This window comes from Styela clava, chromosome 3 (assembly GCF_964204865.1).
Source record: "Styela clava chromosome 3, kaStyClav1.hap1.2, whole genome shotgun sequence".
In the NCBI taxonomy this organism is placed as follows: Eukaryota; Metazoa; Chordata; class Ascidiacea; order Stolidobranchia; family Styelidae; genus Styela; species Styela clava.
Window position 1 is genome coordinate 1,889,700 of NC_135252.1, and position 22,138 is coordinate 1,911,837.

Consider the following 22,138-nt stretch of genomic DNA (forward strand, 5'->3'; position numbering starts at 1 on the left):
TTTTCCAAATGCGCCGCCCAATATAACTAGCACACGGTCCAAAATAAGTACACTGAACTCTATAATTCAGTATTTGCCTTTGACCTAATGGAAAATTACGCCAACGAGATCTCAGTCCATACGTCATCAACGGGACATACTAATTTGCGTTCAATTTCGGCAGGGTTTACCCAGCTGTAAAAATCAAGTTAGGATACGATAGGATTTACATATTTACCCTGGGGAGAAGAAAGCCGATAATACGGCTTAACCATATGGCGACCCACGGCCTCTCGTCCGGTTACCATTCCACATCGTGTATGGGATTAGTTAGGTATTTGTTTTCAGAAGCATTGACTTGGTGGTGGAGGAGTCGTAACCGACCAGCGGTTACGTGAACCATCCCAAGGCGACGAGGAGTCCAGCAATCCTCTTGTACATAACCATCCCTGCATGGGATTCACACCTGCGAATCCACGCAGAAAGTTCGTGTTGTTAACAGGACACAAGGAGAAACTCATACTTTAAATTTACAACATAGCTTGAGATACATGCAGACTACGCTGAAACAAGCAAAAAGACACTTGATTGGGAAGTATGATAATAAATCCTTCCAGCTCGGTTTAACTATTGCTGTTAACAGTGAAAAAGTACCACCTCCGCGTTCTTAGTCCTGAGATCAGTGCCAAAGCCATTAAATTACTTTTGATTTAATATTATGTGTGAAAATCTTTTCATCGTTATATCAGGACAAAGCAGATAAATCGTGTTTTAGTCCACTCTCTGCAAAAACTTCATTAGGCCGCGTTTTAAAGTCAGTAGCGCATTCCCGATCTAATTGAATTGTCGCATTTTTATTTCCAGACTTTTGTTGTAATTATTCCGTAAGTACATATTTTTATTTTATCAACTTTTGAGTTAATTTTGAATGTTCACCATTATGCAAATTGAATTCTGAAATTTAACCGTCAAAAAACTAAAAAAGGTTGAGAACCACTAGTCGTAGTTAGTCTGTTAGTGACAAGGTCGAAGATAATTCACGCTTTCCTCAATTTAGACAAAACGGGCCAAAGGGCAAGCATTTGCACTTAAGGGGAAACGTGAGTTCAGCAACCAAAAATGGAATTGGATAGCATCGCGCAGATATTACACTGTGTTGCAAAAATATCTCTCGGTTTCCACTCAGCATTTTGGTTAAAGCTATTTTGTGACGTAACAATGAAACAATTTCCCGCCACACAACATTATTTCCCCGGGAAACGTTTTTTTTTCCCCACCTTCGACACGTGGCGATCCTTTTCAATCAGTCGGGTGGTTTTCAGTTATGGCGGTGATCATTTAGACCAGCTAGTTTTAGCTTGGACTAATTGTTAGTCTGTCAGTTTTGTATTTCTGAAATTTAGGTACCGTATGGTGTATAATTGTATAAATCCATGGTGCCAATATCCTTGGGTTCTGTTAGATTTTCGAAAAAATTTCACCCATGTCAGACTGTCGGACTGCCGGTTTCAATTTGTATAGTTGATAGTTTTTAATTGTTAATTTCGTATGAACTTTTTTTGTATAGTTTATCATACTACCGTACTATATAATCCATGGTGCCAATATCCTTGGGTTCTGTTAGATTTTCGAAAAAATTTCACCCATGTCAGACTGTCGGACTGCCGGTTTCAATTTGTATAGTTGATAGTTTTTAATTGTTAATTTCGTATGAACTTTTTTTGTATAGCTTATCATACTACCGTACTATATAAATAGCTAAATTGGATAATCAGATAATGGCGAGAGGCAGAGAAATTGTGGAAGAGGTATGTGTATGTCCGCATGTATAGTCTATGTCAGCGTTTCCCAAACTTTTTCGTTCATGGAACACTTGCACTTTTCATCTCGCCTCGCGGAACACTAGTTGATAAGATAAAATTGATAGAAGAAAAACGGTGTAATGCAGTAATGTAACCGCTACTTAATCTAGTGGCGAGTTGCCAAATGCGCCGCGAGAACTAACAGAATTGTGTTAAACATACCTAAAAAATGACTGAATATTTTGCATATTGATTCTTATGAATGTTTTATTGTTGATTAATTTAAATACTGTGCATATAAATCAATTCATTCATTTTACCATTCTATGTCGTTTACTTTCTATTACATAGTGTTTGCCTCTAATGGAGATAGAAGTACTTGCTGCAGTTTATTTATGTATTGAATAGAGTTTGGCCAAATAAGAAATTATTGTAAAGTAAAACCAGTCAAAGATGAAGGAAGAATAGCGACGGTTATCAAAAACTCCACTACCTCACCCTAATTGGTCCACTTTAGACCGACGGTGACGCAATATTTCCGGTCAGTTGGGCGGCAACTCCACGTTCCATAGATTGCCATGGCGACCATTCTTTTTTCACGGAACACTTCGAAGACGCTCGCGGAACACAGTTTGGGAAACGCTGATCTATGTCATAGGTTCTCAAAGTGCTCCGTACGGAGCCCCAGGGCTCCGCGAAAGAAACCCAGGGGCTCTGCGAGCTATTCGATTACTTTTCAAAATACTGACTAATTTTGTAACTGTTCAAAGCAGCAATAACGGCTTTGATAAAATCTGACAACAATATAGCCTCGAAATATGGAAAAGAAGCGGAATTAAAAAAAAAATGGCATTATATTATTAAGCAGGAGCGCAGCCAGGATTCTTAAAAGTGAGGTGGTTCAAAATTGGAATCGGAAATTCCCGCAACATTCTTCGCGAATGAAAAAACGGATAACGAGATTTCTGTTGCGTAGAGTATTTAATCCATGACCGATGCGACCATTTAACTTGTCTCGTCGTTATAATGTAATTGTGCTCATCGTTACTCACGTTTGATTCGAGATTACTATTAGGATTACTAAAATGAAAGAATACTATTCTAAAATAGCATAAAATATGTGATAAACTGCCAACTATAAATAAATTGGAGTCGTATTTTTGCGATCTTGGGATTTGTCAAACTTGATTTCTTCTTTCGCAATTGAGATTATTTTTAAGCAAGATATCGCCGTTTAAAAAATTACAATGTCTGGGCAAAATACGAACAATTGAAATTTATTTTATTGCATTCGGCTCCGTCGGTAGTTTCAGAATGAAAAAAAGGTATATCGCGGATCGCGCGCACACTTGATTGCGTGCGACTCCGTCGGTAATGGGGAAAAAACGTACATCGCGCGCACAATTGACTGTGTTTCGATTTCGCAGTTACTACGATGAAAACCTAACATAACACCAAGTTTTGTGATTTACAATGTCTAAAAAAGCGTTTTCAATCTGAGATGAGTCTGCTGAAACCAAACGTGTTATCTTGCATTTTAAGTTTCAGTTTTAATATTTTAGAATGCCGCTTTCCAATCAAGAAATTTGAGTTGCGGATTTACTTCTTTATCAAATATTATTTTTAGCATTTTGTCCGGATGACTATAATATGGTAACATGTTTTTCACATTCATAATCCCCCACCAGAACAAAAAAGCGAATAACGTCGTCATTGTGTAACAATACATGTATATATAATAAACACCGGCGTAAAGATGTTTAAAGGTTCAAAAACACGCCATGCTGACGAAAAAAATCGGCGATTGTAACAAAATGCAATCGCGCACGTTATTAGAGGCCTTTTAAGTTTTCCAAAAATGTCAAAAGGGAAATGATTCGACCCCTTATTTATTAATATGTTTGTCAAGTGTCAAATTTACAGCTTTAGTATATATAATTTATGTTTGAAATTTAGATTGGACCTCCTGAAGTATGCGCACCAAGATGGCGCACAACCTGAACTCAGGTTGTGTACCAGGTTAGGGTTCAGGTTATGCGACATTTTGGTGCGCATACTTCAGGAGTACCTTTAGATTTATGTACGACTTGTATTAACCCTATTAAAAAAAGTTCAGCATTTAAATTAGGTAAATTACTTTTAACTTGCTCAGGAATTTTAATCTGAAAGCTGATTTTAGCTATTCGTTTTCATTGATTTATATATTTTTTGATTGTATGATAAAACAGTTTTGGCTGATGATCTTTAATATTTACATGTAAAATTAGAAGTTTTCATCCAGTACATCTGCCTGTGTCTTTCAGTAAAACGACTGCAGAACTCTGGCTGTCAGATCCAGGTTAAAAAAAAATAAATAATCAGGATTCTGACTGACTGACTCAAGCTCCTAATTCCAAATAACCAAATTTCGACTGGATAAACAGATAAATAATTTTTTTCATTAGATTACTTTGAAAATTTTTAAAATGGCAAAATGGTAATGGTTAGTCTGTTAGTGCTGCAGTGGCTTTTCAGTTTTGTTCAAAATTTTGACTCACAACCTTTCAAAAATCTGAATTTCTAAATTGATTCTGACTCCATTGCTGTGAAACAATGTAAAACTTCACAATCATGGTTCAGTGGCTACTGGGTTATTCGCACTTAATCATTTTTCATTTTTGAAGAAATAGGAATAATAAGTTATTTATCTGCATTTGAAATCGCATCAATGTTTGTGTATTTTGCATGATTTTGAAATATAAAACTTTTTCAGGTGAAGGAAAGGAGAAGGCGGAGGGAAGAAGAGAAGAGGGTTAGAATGAGGAGGTAAATTGATTAAATAAATAGATTACTTGGCTTGGGAATGATGAGACAAATGTTGTCAGATGGTATAAGGAGAGGGTGACAAGTCAAATCACTCTCCCAATTTCCCCCCAAAAAACGGTATCCCATTTGATTCTGAAATATCGATGAACAATCTTTGAATATTTGAATGTTTCCATTTTGAAATTCCATTGAAAATTTGTATTCTTCTTAGGGAAAGAAAGAATGTTTTGAAAACACCAGGTATGTTTATTATTATAAATACAAACTTGACTTCAACCATTTTTTGCATTTTATAGCAGTAGCTATTGGAACTATTAAACACAATATTCCAACATATTATATATTTCGTTTACGTATGGCTGTATGGATTCAGTGTGGTGTTACCAATTAAACTCTTTACATGTTCATAAATGCTGCTATTTGTCAAGTCATTTTTTTGGGTTAATCAAGATCAATTGCAGAAATCAGTGCTTGTCAAATTACAATATATTCAAAATTTCTATTGTTTTTCAGCTGTCGTGCATGAGGGAATAAATTTGACAGTAAGTTTTTTTTATTTTTGCATTTATCATAAATGTACCAGTAGCCACTGATATCTAAATATATGTAAGACAGTGCTTCATAAACCTATGTTGTGTCATTTTTTGGAATTTGTGAAGTCTCGTGCCCCACCTCAAAAATAACCAGCTAACTATGAGCTACCAATAACATATAGTAAGGCAAGTTTGTTCTAGAATCTGTGAACTAACAGCATGAAACTCTAAAACATGCCCCACGCTAAGGATAATAAAAAGACAAGCACAACCGCTTTATGCAATCTCTAAAAAAAGAGAAATGTAAATATCCAATATAAGGCATTCAAGATCAAATTTAACAAATATTTTCTATTTCAATTAGCGTCACCCCCCCTAAAAATTGTTTGCACCCGACCTTTTGAAAACCACTGATGTGAGGAGTTACTATGTTTTGAAAAGATCATTATTTTACCCAATTCGTTGCAACCCAGGTGAGGTTCAGTGGCTACTGGGTTATTTGTGGAATGAAGAATTGACTATATTGAAAATATTTGATTATATTATTTTCATGTATTTTAGCGACTGTAGGACCGGGATGTTCTGTAACTGTTTTTAATTTTCAAGAGAATAGAAATACCTGATTAATGAGTTATCTGCACTTAGAATCGCAAAAATGTCTATTTTTGATTGTTTTTAAAATATTGAACATTTTCAGGTGAAGGAGGATGAGAAGGGAGATAGAATGAGGAGGTAAATTGATTGAATAAATAAATTACTTGGCTTGGGAATGATGAGACAAATGTTGTCAGATGGTATAAGGAGAAGATGTCAAGTCAAATCGCTCTCCCAATTTTTCAAAAGAAACAGTAACCCATTCTGAAATATCAATGAACAATATTTGAATAACTTTTCATTTTAAAATTCCATTGAAAATTTGTATTCTTTTTAGAAAAAAGGGAGGGACATTTGATATAAAGCTTCTAAAGTCACCAGGTATGTTTTTACTATTATCAAAAAAAACTTGACTTCAACCATTTTTTGCATATCATAGCAGTAGCTAGTGGAATTATTAAACACAATATTCCGACATATTATATATTTCATTTACGTATGGCTGTATGGATTCAGTGTAGTGATAATTAGTGTTACCAATTGAACTCACCATACATGTTCATAAATGCTGCTATTCGTCAAGTCATTTTTTTAAGTTCATAAAGATCAATTGCAGAAATCAGTGCTTGTAAAATTACAATATATTTAAAATTTTTATTGTTTTTCAGTTGTCCTTCTTGAACGAATGAGTTTAACAGTAAGTTTTTTTTATGACTCCCAATCACCATGAATGTACAGGTAGCCACTGATATCTATCAATATGTAAGACAGTGCTTCTTAAACTTATCAAGTCGTGCCAGTTTTTACAATTTGTTAAGTCTTGCGCCCCACCTCAAAAATAACCAGCTAACTATGAGCTAACAATAACAGATAGTAAGGTGAAGTTTGTTCTAGAATCTGGGAACTAACAGCATGAAGTTGAACTCTGAAACATGCCCCACACTAAGGATAATAAAATAACAAGCACAACAGCTTTATGTAATCTCTAAAAATAGAGAAATGTAAATATCCAATATAAGACGGTCCAGATCAAATTTAACAAATATTTTCTATTTGAATTAGCGTCACCCCCCTGAAAATTGTTTGCACCCGACCTTTTGTAGACCACTGATGTGAGGAGTTACTATGTTTTGAAAAGATTATTATTTTACCCAATTCATTGCAACCCAGGTGAAGTTCAGTGGCTACTGGGTTATTTGTGGAATGAAGAATTGACTATATTGAAAATATTTGATTATATAATTTCCATGTATTTTAGCGACTGTAGGACCAGGATGTTCTGTAACAGTTTTTCATTTTCAAGAGAATAGGAATACCTGATTAATAAGTTATCTGCAGTTAGAATCGCAAAAATGTCTATTTTTGATTGTTTTTAAAATATTGAACAATTTTAGGTGAAAGAGGATGAGAAGGGAGATAGAATGAGGAGGTAAATTGAGTAAATGAATAGATTACTTGGCTTGGGAATGATGAGACAAATGTTGTCAGATGGTATAAGGAGAAGATGTCAAGTCAAATCACTCTCCCAATTTTTCAAAAGAAACAGTAACCCATTCTGAAATATCAATGAGCAATATTTGAATAACTTTCCATTTTAAAATTCCATTGAAAATTTGTATTCTTTTTAGAAAAAAGGGAGGGACATTTGATATAAAGCTTCTAAAGTCACCAGGTATGTTTTTACTATTATTAAAAAAAACTTGACTTCAACCATTTTTTGCATATCATAGCAGTAGCTAGTGGAATTATTAAACACAATATTCTGACATATTATATATTTCATTTACGTATGGCTGTATGGATTTAGTGTGGTGATAATTAGTATCACCAATTGAACTCATCATACATGTTCATAAATGCTGCTATTCGTCAAGTCATTTTTTTAAGTTCATCAAGATCAATTGCAAAAATCAGTGCTTGTAAAATTACAATATATTTAAATTTTTTATTGTTTTTCAGTTGTCTGTCTTGAACGAATGAGTTTAACAGTAAGTTTTTTTTATGACTCTCATTCACCATGAATGTACAGGTAGCCACTGATATCTAACAATATGTAAGGCAGTGCTTCTTAAACTTATCAAGTCGTGCCAGTTTTTAGAATTTGTGAAGTCTCGCGCCCCACCTCAAAAATAACCAGCTAACTATGAGCTACCAATAACAGATAGAAATGCGAAGTTTATTCCAGAATCTGTGAACTAACAGCATGAAGTTGAACTCTGGAACATGCCCCACGCTAAGGATAATAAAAAGACAAGCACAACAGCTTTATGTGATCTCTAAAAAATAGATAAATGTAAATATCCAATATAAGACACGCAAGATCAAATTTAACAAATATTTTCTAATTTAATTAGCGTCCCATCCCCTAAAAATTGTTTGCACCGCTCCGTTTGAGAACCACTGATGTAAGGAGTCACTATGTCGAAAAGCTCCTTATTTTACCCAATTTATTACATCCCCGGTGAGGTGGTGTATATATGACTTGCATCAGAGATGTTGCGATACCAACACAGTTTAGCCCAATGCTTTTATAGCAGTATCAACTGATATGCTTTAGTTTTAGTAATCTTGCATGAAACCCACTTGATAAATTTGAATCATTTGCCCAGGTGATGCAATAAATATAACACATCAATTTTCTGATTATTTCTGCACAAAAGAAGAACCTAAACGACACTCTTACTGCTGTTTGTGAATGATTATATCTAAATGTATCAGTAGCCTAACATTTGACCAGAGTGTGTACTTGATTTTCAGAACCAAGGCGTGAAGAGACGTGCTGATGAGGTATGTCTGCATAATGGTTTAAGTCAATAAAATATTTTGAAGCCAAATTTGAAAACATTTTTTTATGACAAAATAGTTTTAACTCATGATTGTGTGTTCTGAATGTTCTAACCTTTAGTATTTACATGTAGAATTAGAAGGTTTCATGTGAATACTAATTCCAGGCTTCTGTGTCTCTCAGACCCAGGTTAAACAAAAAATAAGAATTTGATTCAAAGAATCTGACTCAAGCTCCTAACTTCAAGATAACTAAATTTTGACCGGATTAACATTTGATAAATGATAACTTTTTATTAGAGTACCGATATGTTGCAAATTTTTGAAATGTTGATAAAATGGTTTTTCAGTTTCGTTCCAAATTTTGACTCACACCTTTATCTATAAAAATCTGGATTCGAAAAATCGACTTCAGTGATTCAAAATAATGTAGAACATAATAATGTACCTGATCTAGTTTAATGTTTATTTAAGTACCAGGTGACCCAATAAAACAGAACCCATCAATTATTTAATTACTTCTGTGCAAGTAAAGAAAACTTATACAACAATTTAATTTCTGTTTGTGTTTGATTATATCTGAATGATGATTTGTGCCAATGTTATGCTGTCTTTAAAACTTTTTTTTGGGAAGGAAGGGGGATCGTCTCACATTTTCCTATTCATCGTGCTTTGAAACCCAATCTAAATGTGAAAAAAGATAAATTGTGTCTTCATCAGTCCGACACAATTTGACCACTCACAATTTTTTGATGTGCAGTTATGAGATTTATATACAATAACGATAAGTATTTTATTATTTTTATTTTAGCTGTCATCTGAATGCAGTGAAATGAAATATACCAAACGTAAGTTTTTGTTTTGTGTTAATGAATTTTATTGTGATTGTGGAAGCATCAATAAATATACCACCTGAAAACATATTGTATGTTTTTGGACAGATATTGCATTTATGACTATTTGAGAATATAGCTTCCACTTTATGTGTCCTAAGAGTCTTGTCGCACACTAACCCAGTATTTTTGTTGATGTCAAATAAAATGATATCCTTATTTTTGTCATGTCGTACTTGTATTATAGGCATACATAGACCACCAGTGTAAAGGCATAGAGGAAGCATATGTGTTAGTTAGTCTTCTGCAACCATAGTTACAAAGTTGAAGATTTTATCATTGGTTAAGCATTCAACATTAGACTGAATTCACCTTGTATGTTTTGGAAATTGCGGTTTCAGAAATGTAGCAGTAGTATGATAAGAGCATTTTTTATAATACTGTAAATTGAAACTTTCTAAGTTCTACCCTATCATACAAAGATACAATCTGTGTCAAGACTTGAGACTTGGGAATTTTACATCAGGATACCATAAAACTTCATTACCTTTTTTTGACATGATAGGTGCTGCAACAAAAAGGACATACCAAGTAAGTACCAAGATAACATAGCAAAATACTTTGTTTCTTATTTTTCACTTATCTAGTTTTTTCCGATATTCTAAATCAGGGGTCGGCAACCTTTTATCGCTCGCGGGCCAAATTAGAGGTTGCAAGTCATTGGCGGGCCGCACATATTTTTAGAAAGTATAAAACCGAACAGATTCCCAATGAATCACACTTTTTCACACAGATGAGAAGTTAAATTTTGAGCAGCGCGCGAAGACTGACAATTCGAATATTTTCTGCTCCATTAAACCATTTGCACTTAGCATAAACTTTTCTGCCTTTTGTTGCCATTTGGCTAATTATATTTAAATTATAGGCTCATTAAACTCGTAATTGTGAATTATATACTTTTTAGGTTATAATAATATAATTTTGTCTGCACGTGTCCCAAAATAAATTTTGTCACGTAAAGAATATAATTGTCAAAACAGCTGTCCTGTTACTATAATTCAGTGAAGCATCGCGGGCCGGATTATATTGCTGTGCGGGCCGGATCCGGCCCCCGGGCCATAGGTTGCCGACCTCTGTTCTAAATGTTCAAATCTCAGCTATTCATTACCCGAATGTGGCCATATAGAAGCAGCAACTGATATGGAAATAGATACAGAAATTATTTTATTTTTTACAGTTTTTAAAAGTTGAATGAACTAAATAGTGACTTATATACAATGTTTTAAGCCCGGGTCAATATAAAGTTTGTGTGTATGTAGGCTTAGTTTATTTGTATAAAGAGATAAATTTCAGGTTAGTGTTGGAATTTTATTCAAGAATGTTCTTCTAATAGTACATTGTAACTGTGCTTCATCCCTGTTGGTATGTAGTTAAATTTTCTTTGTATTTACTTTTCAGAACCAAATCGATCCGAACCATGACTCAAGGTGAAATATTTTTATTTAATTAAAATCAGAATATTCCATGTTGTATATCAAGAGTGATAGAGGCATATGCACTTAAAGAAATATTGGATAGACCAGAGTTTGAAATATATAGTTTATTTGACAAAAATATCAAGTAATAGTAAAAAAAATTTTAAATGTAACAAAACTGGTTAACAAGCTACTCATCCTAGATAAGAACCACCAGGCTATCCAGTCAATTCTAAAATAACACTACTAGACTCGAGTGCTCGGATATGCACCTCAGTTAATTAGTATGACTAATATATTTTATTTCATCATTTCACTGAAACTTATTAAGATCAACATTCCAAAATTAATTAGCCAAATTAATATCTCATCTTGGTGGGTAAAATTATATAGTCATTATAATAACAGCTCTTGTTCACCATTTTTTATGCATTTGCATTTTTCTAATTGTTATAATTTTCCTTGCAGTTTTCGACCACCTCCAACACGAAGAGTCATGGTTCGGAAAAGGAATATCAAACACTCAAATCTTAATGAAAATAGAATTTGGAATGACATTATAAATCAATCAAACAAAAGAAATTCTAAAAGTAAGTATTTTCAATAAGGGGACATGTAACTTTACCACTTCAATCCCAAAAGAAAAATTCTTTGCCAGTTGAACACACAAATATTGTGCAAAGAGCGCAGCCAGGATTTTTTTAAGGGGGTTTACATAGAATTTGAAACGGTTCGCCAAAAGTGCAATTAACAACGCTGTATGGCATTTAACAGAACCAAAAATTTTGCGTCATTTACAGCAAAATTCAAGATTTACGTTCAGATGGCTGCCCTGTGCCAGACTTCGATAAACATCCACTAATCATCCGCTCTTCGTCGTTTTATGAGGAAACTAACTATTTGTCAGAGAGACATATGTAGCCGCACACTCTCGACCGCTATATGCCCAGTGTGAAATATTTACACACCGATCGATGTTTTGCACAAACGTGATTATTGAACACGAAATACAACAAGAACCTAGTAGAATCTTGACAACCTAGAAACAAAATGAATATAAAGAATAAACGAATGATGTATGCCAATGGTTCTTAAACTTATCTTCTTAAATTTATATGCACAAAACAAGCTCGCATGTAGCATCGATCAAATGTTAAATCATTGATAGAGTTAATGCTGAATCAAGTGGATATTTTGATTGTCATTCAATAAGTCTTGACACCCGCAGTGATTAGTGGTGGGCAAAATTCACTTTTTTCAACAGAATAATTCGAATATTTCCAACACTAATTCGAATTTCACAACACAAATTAATTGTATTCTGATTTTTATCTTCCTCGTAGGATTTGACCTTCCATATCACAGTTTGTAAATTAGGGTCCTAATTTGAATGAAACATTATTATCAATTCAATAACCAGATGCGGATATTTATGAAACTGATAATTGATTAATAATGCAACTCAAATTGAGTTATAATACTGATACTAAAACAAATCAATTTTGGTATTTCTACATGACCAAAATAATATTCGCTTGAAATTTTGGAGAAATTCTCATAGAATAAATTATTTACCTGTCTCACTTTCTCAAAACAGTGTTGACCCTCGTAGACCGCAAAATCCTCCCACCCCCAGCTGGCTGGTCCCCGAAATGTAAGTGTGTGTAACTCTAAACTGAAGTTCAGTTCATGGTAATTACAAATAAAGTTTGTGCATCAATTTCCACTCAACACTTATATTGGAATAAGCGTTGAAGTAGGCCATATAGTATGACCCTTGTCTACACTCAGATTTTAGCATAACATTCTAAAACGACAGTTTGTGTTTAGAAAGGCACTCAGCTCACATTAGTATGAAAACAGAATAGTATTTGCTCTTGTCACTATGTCAAATCTTTCGTGGTTTTGCCTGATGCCTTTATTACTGTAAGGCTAAGTGATAGCCTTTTTCATTTTTAGAATTTTTCAATTTGTTGTGAGCATGGAAAAAATTAATATATTGTGTGGCCCAGCTAGATGTCTCAAGTTGGTTGTAGGCCCATCAGCAAAAATGTTTCCCAGTGTTAGACTGAAATATACATTGGTAGTAAGAATTTTATATTTAAAACCAAAGGGAGAATGGTGTTTACATAGAAAGTGTGATACTATTTGATTCAATTCAACAGTTGAATGTAAAACTTCAACTACCAGTATAGGTATTACTTTTCACAATTGTTTATCTGCATAACAGTAATCATTGTTCCTCTGATTTGCTATTTGGTTACAGAATACAAGAAAACATCTATACCGGTGAGTTTATAAAACATCTAATTCATCTAAATTGATATTTTCTATTCTGAAGACATAAAAAAATCTTGAAATTTCTAGCAAGATTTGAACCCCAAAGTTTATCCTATTGTTCTGCCCACTTGTGCCAAATGTAGTCCCAAGTTTTTCAATGAGACAAATTTTACATATTTTCTACGTTAAATTGTTGATTCAACCGATACTTCAGTGCATTCACATTTACTGAAATTGTCATTGTGAGCAATAAGCATGAGTCCAGAAACTAGTGAATGGTGATTCTACATGTTCTCTGTTTTTTGAAAAATAGTAAATTTATATATGAATATCTGACTAGGGTTTGTTTGTATTGGATGATGCTTAGTTTTTATTTAAATGATTTGTTTGGATAAGAAAAAATTCAGGTCACATTTAGTACTCAGTATTGGAATTTTGTTCAAGAAGATTACCATAATAGTAAATTTTGCAGCTGTGCTTCATATCTGTTGGTATGTAGTTAAATTTTATTTGTACTTGATTTTCAGAAGCAAAACAGTTCAATACGGCATGACTCAAGGTAAAGTTTTTCATAAAACCTCTTAGAGAAATTTGGGAAGGAAAAGCGATTCAGATATATATTTTTTTGGTTAAAATTAGTTATGACAGTAAATTAGTATGACTGATATGTTTTATTTTATCATTTACACTGAAAATTAAGAAACACATTTCAGAATTCAAGTTAGCAAACTTAATACTCCACCTTGGTGATTAAAAATGTATAGTCATTATTATCTAATGCTTCTTTGCAGTAACAGGGCAGCTGCACCAAAAAGCAACCAACCCACCGTGAGACAAATGTTGGAACGAGCCAATTTTCAACGTAAGTATTTTCAATATAAGGACATAAAATTTACCAATTTGATGAAGTGAAAGGAAAAACATTTTGCCAGTTGAACTCACAAATATTACAAATATGTGTGTTGACTCTCGTAGACCGCAAAATCCTCCCGCCCCCAGCTGGATTTCCCCCGAAATATAAGTGTGTTTAACTCTAAACTGAAGTTCAGTTCATGGTAATTACAAATAAAGTTTGTGCATCAATTTCCACTCAACACTCATATTGAAATGAGCGTTGAGGTAAGCCATATAGTATGACTCTTGTCTACGCTCGACAGTTTGTGCTTAGAAAGACGCTCAGCTCACATTGGTATGAAAACAGAATAGTATTTGCTCTTGTCACTACGTGAAATCTTTCGTGGTTTTGACTGATGCCTTTATTACTGTAAGGCTAAGTGATAGCCTTTTTCATTTTTAGAATTTTTCAATTCGTTGTGACTTGTGAGCATGGAGAAAATTAATATTTTGTGTGGCCCAGCTAGATGTCTCAAGTTGGTTGTATGGCCCATTAGCAAAAATGTTTCCCAGTATTAGACTGAAATATACATTGGTAGTAAGAATTTTATATTTAAAACCAAAGGGAGAATGGCGTTTACATAGAATGTGTGATAATATTTGATTCAATTCAACAGTTGAATGTAAAACTTCAACTACCAGAATAGGTATTACTTTCCACTATTGTTTATCTGCATAACAGTAATCATTGTTCCTCTGTTTTGGTATTTGTTTACAGGATACAAGAAAACATCTATACCGGTGAGTTTATAAAACATCTAATTCATCTAAATTGATATTTTCTATTTTGAAGATATAAAAAACTCTTGAAATTTCTAGCAAGATTTGAACCCCAACGTTTATCCTATTGCTCTGCCCACTTGTGCCAAATGTAGTCCCAAGTTTTTCAATGAGACAAATATTACATATTTTCTACGTTAAATTGTTGTTTCAACCGATACTTCAGTGCATTCACATTTACTGAAATTGTCATTGTGAGCAATAAGCATGAGTCCAGAAACTAGTCTTTAAGGTAAATGGTGATTCTACATGTTCTCTGTTTTTTGAAAAATTAAATGAACTAAATAGTAAATTTATATATGAATATCTGTCTAGGATTTGTTTGTATTGGTTGATGCTTAGTTTTTATTTAAATAATTTGTTTGGATAAGAAAAAATTCAGGTCACATTTAGTACTCAGTATTGGAATTTTGTTCAAGAAGATTACCATAATAGTAAATTTGCAGCTGTGCTTCATATCTGTTGGTATGTAGTTAAATTTTATTTGTACTTGATTTTCAGAAGCAAAACAGTTTCATACAGCATGACTCAAGGTAAAGATTTCATATAACCTCTTAGAGAAATTTGGGAAGGAAAAGCGATTCAGATATATATTTTTTTGGTTTACGAGACAAAAACATCTAGTAGACAAAAGTAGGAAACTTTTCTTTGGGAAAAGTTGGAAAACTCTATTGAAAAAAAATTGCTTTCTGATGTTCACATAAGTTTTCAAGTATCGCAGGACAAATGTTTATAAGTGATCTTGCAAGGCCAAAGCAAATAATATAATTACAATGTATTTTAGTTAGATGGAACTTCACTCTAGCTATTTTTATCAGTGCTAACAAAACTAGCTAATAAGTTAATCATCCTTGATAAGAACCACCAAGCTATACTTGAGTACATACATCTGATATGCACCTCAGTTAATTAGTAATATGTTTTATTTGATCATTTGCACTGAAAACTGAGAAACAAATTTCAGAATTCAAGTTAGCAAACTTAATACTCCACCTTGGTGATTAAAAATGTATAGTCATTATTATCTAATGCTTCTTTGCAGTAACAGCGCAGCTGCACCAAAAATTCACAAACCCACCGTGAGACAAATGTTGGAACGAGCCAATTTTCAACGTAAGTATTTTCAATATAAGGACATAAAATTTACCGATTTGATGAAGTGAAAGGAAAAACATTTTGCCAGTTGAACTCACAAATATTACAAAAATATGTGTAACTCGAATCTAAAGTTCAGCCTTTGGTAATCACAAATAAAGGTCACAGAGCAAGCATCCACTGATATCTAAGAATGTGTGAGGGACTACTGTTTTCTGAAAGACCACAAACTTCCTGGTTCTGTATTACCTACCCAATTTTTTCCCACGTCGTTAAATTCAACACTTTAACTGCCATTGCACCCTCGAAATCTTTTTGACCAGGCTGTCCCTCATGTGATGTCAAATATAAATCAATTCCTCAAATATGGTTGAAATTGGATACATTCAATATGATATTTCTCTATATGTTCATTTACTCTGATATTCGTTTATCAGTAATAATTTATGAAAATTTGCATTACTAAAGTTATGACTAAATCGTGTAAATAACACAGTGAAGTTCACACTATTTGGAATTGAATGTGAACCACAATTTTGAAACCAAAAACCTATTCAATTTTAAATTTTTCACAGCGGTACTGCAAGGAAAAAAAATTAATGACGAATTGGAACTTGTTTGCAGAGTGGATTGGCCATCATATGTCAGGTATTCATTTATATTACTTTGTTTTTTCACTGATTTCAGTAATGAGTTGGTAATTGGGTTGTTTTTAGTATACAGTGATACCTCGTTAGTCAAACATAATTCTTTGAGAATTGGTGTTGAACTACCTAACTTCTTTTTTCATACAAAACAATCGGAAATATTTATGAAGAATTCCTATCAGTTGTATGTATGTTATAGTAGGGATTCCCAAACTAGTGTCTGCGGACTGGGATAACTGCACAGGGGTCCGCAACATATTATAAATCTGACACATACATTTTAACGTATATCCACTGTCACATAGACATTCATGAACGAGATAAAACATAAGTTCACACAGTCTCGTATCATAATTGTTACAAAACCTTAACAATTGAAGTAAAAAAATTAAGTTAATTGTGTCAGACTACACCAGTAATATACAGAATTAAATTCGTTCTAAGTGTTCAATTAGTACCGACATCCCAGATATCGGGGGCAAATTAATCATAATCCTATCGAATTGCCCTAGAATGTATTGATTCAGGTTCAATGATACAGCATAAGATGGGGGGTCCGTCAAAAACAAGATTTACAAACAAGGGTTCACGGCCCAAAAGTTTGTGGGAATCTGTGTTAGAGCACATTGCATACTTCTGCTACTTCATTTTAGCCTTCGTGTTCATATCAGAGTTGCTATTTCGGAGCCAGATTTAAAATCTAGATTTTCTGTGATTTTCACCATATAATTCTCGAATTTCTTGGGATTGATAAAATTGGAAAAGACACACATAAAACAAATACCGTATTTCCCAATAAAGAGATCTAAGAGGCTAAGCCTAAATTTAGCACTGATAAAGAGGGTTTTCCATATAGCCATCCAATAAGACAAAAAGATGGGAAGAAAAAGTTCGTCTTAGTGGGTCAGTAATATGTATCAATAATTTTATATGGTTGGAACCAGGTCTTGTTTATTTCAGGTAGAATAATATTCACAGCATTATTTTTACCAATAAGGGGTAATTTTAATCATTTTGAACAATACATAAACTGAAATAACCCATGATATGGTGTGATAGTTACTGCATGCCATGTTTTTAAAGGAATGAGATAAGTAACTGCTGGCGCTACAAAGTCAATTAAATAATCTTGATTGACAGAAACTTTGACCTCCGTGAATATGTTATAAAATATATCAACCCATATATTGAGCTCACATAAATCATGTTTGAGAAGTATAAGCCGAACCCATCGAAGGAAAGTAAGAATAGTCGTCCAACAAGACGCCCCCCCCAAAAAAAATTAGACAAAAAAAAAAGACTTATTAGGTTGAAAATACAGTATCGTAAGCATTCATGTTCATTCCTTATAAAACTAACACAAAAACATGAGAGTGGGATCATTAGGACAATTCCCAATTTTGTTGGCAAAAAATCCAAGAGCTGAAAATGCACTAATATCAATTATACCACAAAAATACTAATATTATAGCAGCTGAAATAGTGAAAATTTATAAGATTTAAATTTCTCAATTAAGGCCACAGACACTCATTTAGAAATATAGGAGATTGAGCTACTGAGACTTTAAATCATTATAAAATTGTTTGTTTTGTTGGTAAATACTAAAAACAGTATTTAATGATGAAGAGATTGAGATTTATGCTTAATTGTCAAATGTTGATGCGTCTTAGATCAATATATTTGTTTCTCAAAAAAATGTTTTTTGGGTTTTACTGTGTGTTCATTTACAATGATTTCCTTTTTGACTAGTTCCGACTAATGCAGCATTTCTTAACCTGGGGAAAATTTACCCCCGGGGGTAAATTTCTTCATTCTTGGGGGTAAATTTCGTTATTGTAAAAAATATTTTAAACAAACACAAAACATATCTATTTGCTTGTTTTGTTACGAGAAATCAGTGTCAGCGTATTATTTATTAATAGCGGTCCTATTTCAAAGAATTTGAAAACCAACACCCATAAATAAGTCGAGTTCTTTTCATTAAATTTTGACCCCCCTCCTTTAAAAGACTTGGAAGACTTAAAAAATCGTTAGTAACGTGTGCGATTGCATTTTACTATAATCGCCGATATTTTTCGTCAGCATGGCTTGTTGTTTTGGTCGTAGACACCTTAACGTCGGTGTTTATTCTCGCTAAATCACATATTTCCTTCAACATAAGTATGTCTTATGTTCATCGGCGGGAATATGCTCAAGTATATCATTTAATTAGTAACGCTAATTTATTGGTTGACAGGCGGCAATATAAAACACTAAGAATAAAACCCAAAACAATAGAAGTTTCGTCATAGGAGGCAGGTGACGATTAAAAACGCCTCTTTATCCATTGTGAATCGCGAAAATTCGTGTGTCTGTAGCACACATTATGTTCAGTCGGCGTTGGAACCATAGCGCCAATGACATTGAATGAAATACAGCCAATTGTGCCTGCTGAGAAATTGGCGTATTCGCGGCGAAGGAACTTCAGTAGCCTTCCGGAAAGGATTTCCAGGCGTTGAATATGTATTTTCGATTTACTAATATATTTCATGTGTATTTTCATTGCCCTAAATTAAATTGTAATTTATGTGAATTTAGATCAGATCTTTTCTAACGGCGATAGCGAGTTCGCAAGATCGAAAAAAAAGAATCAAAGCTAAATATAATCGGGCAGTTCATCTCATATTTTCATGTTCACAGATTACCTTGGTAATTTAGACTTTAGAGTAGTAATGTTTTTCTTTTGCCGTAAGAAGAAACAATTGCAAGTTACGTTGAACACATTTAAATTACTATAGAAAGATATTTTAGATTCTCATAATTGTCAGGGAAATTAGGAAAGTCGGCTGCAAAAGTGGGGTCTTTTAACGAGCGCGTAACCGCGACGACTGTCTCATAAGGGATTGGATTTTAACTCTGTGTCTAAATCTTAGCTGCGCTCCTAATCAGAGCAAATTTTTATATTTTGAGTTGACGTATCTTATTCAGTATGGTCTTTATATTCCCCAGAGTGTTCTGTGCAAAAAGCACATACGATTGGAGAAATCATCTTGAAAGCTTTTTGTGATCGGAGTGGGAAAATCGAACTATTTTCGCAACTCTCTATCACCTCAATATCCCCCCAGCATACGTTTTCCCCCTCCCACACCACTCTTTTCCCACCGAACCCCACTCTCTTATTTTTCACACCGAACTGAAGCCCAATACAGAGGCAAAGACGGGGTATAAAAAAGAAAGAGAGAGAGAGAGAGACTTCGCATCTAAATTTAGAGCTATTTATATTTTACCTGACGAATTTTTAATATCAGATGTATTGGGGGTAAATCTTGTAACCTTGTTTGATAAAGGGGTAAATTATTCAAAAAAGGTTAAGAACCACTGGACTAATGTGTATTTTGATTGGGTTGATTTTGACATAATATAGTGTCTGAAATGAATCCCAACCGGTGAACATTACAAATGTCAGAGAGCGATGAAGCTGCAATAATAAATAAAGTAGTTTTTATGCAGTGAGAAATGGGAAAAAAGTTCTAAAATAGACGAAGGTTGGGACCACTAGCCAAAATATTATGTTATTAAAGAGGATTACAATTGTTCCAAAAGGTTTCTAAGTTTGCTCATGTATGGATACATCTCAAATGATTTATATTCAATAATGCAGATTCATAAATTTGGGGACAAAATGGAATGTTTTGACTAATTGACATTCTTTTGCTTTCATAGTGGTACTAGTTATGCATTTTTCCTTTTTAACATTTTAGATATTCTGCAGTCAAATAATATTTTTGATCATAAAGTCAAATATTCAACCATTTTCCATCTTTTCATCAATAAATATAATAATTTCTTGCAGAAAATATCTATCTCCATCTGCTACCATCACTAAGTTGCCAATTGTCACTAAGGTGCCGTTTGTCACGGACCTATCGTCAATCAATGGGTCGTCATCTGTCAGGGAGGTATCATTTATCACAGAGTCATCAGCTGTCAGTGAGTTGACAACTGTCACTTTACCTAACGGTAAGTCAGTTTTATAGCAAAAATTTTTGTTTTTTACAAGCAGAGTACCCGACTCAAAACTCTAAATTCTGGACCATTTAAAATCTACTCTCCTAAAAAAATTTCGAGTTGATGGAAATTTTGACTCCAGAATAAAAAACCTCATTTGTCTATGGAGAATTTTCGGTCAACATGAGACTTATTGAAATTTACAAATTTTCACTTCACTAAAACTCTCGAAACGTTTGACACCTGCGCTTAATTTCATTGCCAAAGATAAAATAATTGCAACTTATATAGAATATATATATTTCATTCAGCTGTCGACATATTACACACTGACAGTGATGACTCCAGACGCACAGATGATACCTACTGTATCAGGAAAAAACCCAAACACCAAACCAGGTATAGTATATTATTATTTTTTATGGTATTGAGAATAAATTAAGCACTTGCATAGTATTAAAAAAACAACAAAGTCTTCCAATTCCAAGACGACATTTAATCCCCACAAAGTATCTATGGTAAAATTCAAAGAATTAAATTTTCCTGTAGAGTGGTAAGTTTTCTTAAATCCTGCTGTTTTTATTAATCAATGCTGTGATCTGTCAACAAGGCATGCTTGTAAAGGTTCAAAATTCAAATATATCCAACCCAGTTTGAGTTTTTGTACCTTAGCTGTCAAATTCAGGTACCGGTACTTGAAGTGTTGATAGTACTTCCAGCTATTTATTGACCTATTCTATCATAGTGTAAGATATATATTTAGAACAGGTCACAATGCGCCAGTCATCATAGATAGGATGGCTAACACATAGCCATATCATGATGATTGGATATTGATCCAACTCCGAGCCATATGGACCTCTCCTCGAGACTTCCTTGTTTACTTCGTGACATTGGCCAATCAGCAAGATACAAAAAATGACGTAACAATGCTCCCTTTTCGCATCCGCTCAGACACTTTTTTCACTCAGACAGATTTTCAAGCGTGGTTGCGAACATTACCTCGTTTTTGCGTTTTTGAGCTCTATTCGTTAGTTTTCAGTTGTGTTTCAGAAACTTAAAAATATAAATCAGATAATTCAATGATCACTCTGTCTTCCTAGGAGTTTCAATTTAATTGCAATAATAAAAAATTAGTGTAGAAATAGCTGTGATAGAGTCGGCTAAAATTCTTTACCGGTACATTTAAAAAAACAGATTGTTGTATGCGATGAATCATAATGATGGTTTAAAACACATAGCCCATTTCACAGGTGCCAACTCGCATAAGCACTCTTAGAATAGCCCTGAAAGTTCTGCAATGATAAAGTATAGGAAGAATATTCCGGGGGTCAAGGGTCGGGGGAAAGGTCCATATTTGGAAATTTACAGTTAATGTCTATAGCAGCGGTTCCCAATGGGTGTGTCGCGAAAATGAACATAATTTTGTTGGACAGAACTAAAGTATGATTTAGTATTTCATTTTCAACTATTTTCCAACTTTTCATTGATGAATATAATATTTTCTTGCAGATATATTACATCTACACCCTAAAGACCAGAATGTATTTAAAATTATTTTTGTATGGTATTGATAATAAATAAAGCACTTGCATGATATGAAAAAGACAACAACGTCTTTCAATTCCAAGATGACAATTAATCCTCAC

General features: G+C 33.6%; 1 protein-coding gene across 1 annotated transcript; it reads left to right on the forward strand.

Moving 5' to 3' along the window:
- The first annotated feature begins 1,757 nt into the window (after positions 1–1,757).
- LOC120342916 (uncharacterized) lies at positions 1,758–21,632 on the forward strand. Its single transcript, XM_078110470.1, has 24 exons — positions 1,758–1,787; positions 4,534–4,586; positions 4,798–4,826; positions 5,100–5,128; positions 5,817–5,851; positions 6,051–6,094; positions 6,382–6,410; positions 7,108–7,142; positions 7,342–7,385; positions 7,673–7,701; positions 8,471–8,500; positions 9,309–9,345; positions 9,896–9,921; positions 10,789–10,817; positions 11,274–11,395; positions 13,072–13,094; positions 13,613–13,644; positions 13,877–13,947; positions 14,698–14,720; positions 15,261–15,292; positions 15,802–15,872; positions 16,430–16,502; positions 20,335–20,501; positions 20,801–21,632. The coding sequence occupies exons 1-24, from the start codon at positions 1,758–1,760 to the stop codon at positions 20,929–20,931; spliced, it is 1,224 nt and encodes a 407-aa protein (XP_077966596.1). The 3' UTR covers positions 20,932–21,632.
- Positions 21,633–22,138: the final 506 nt, after the last annotated feature.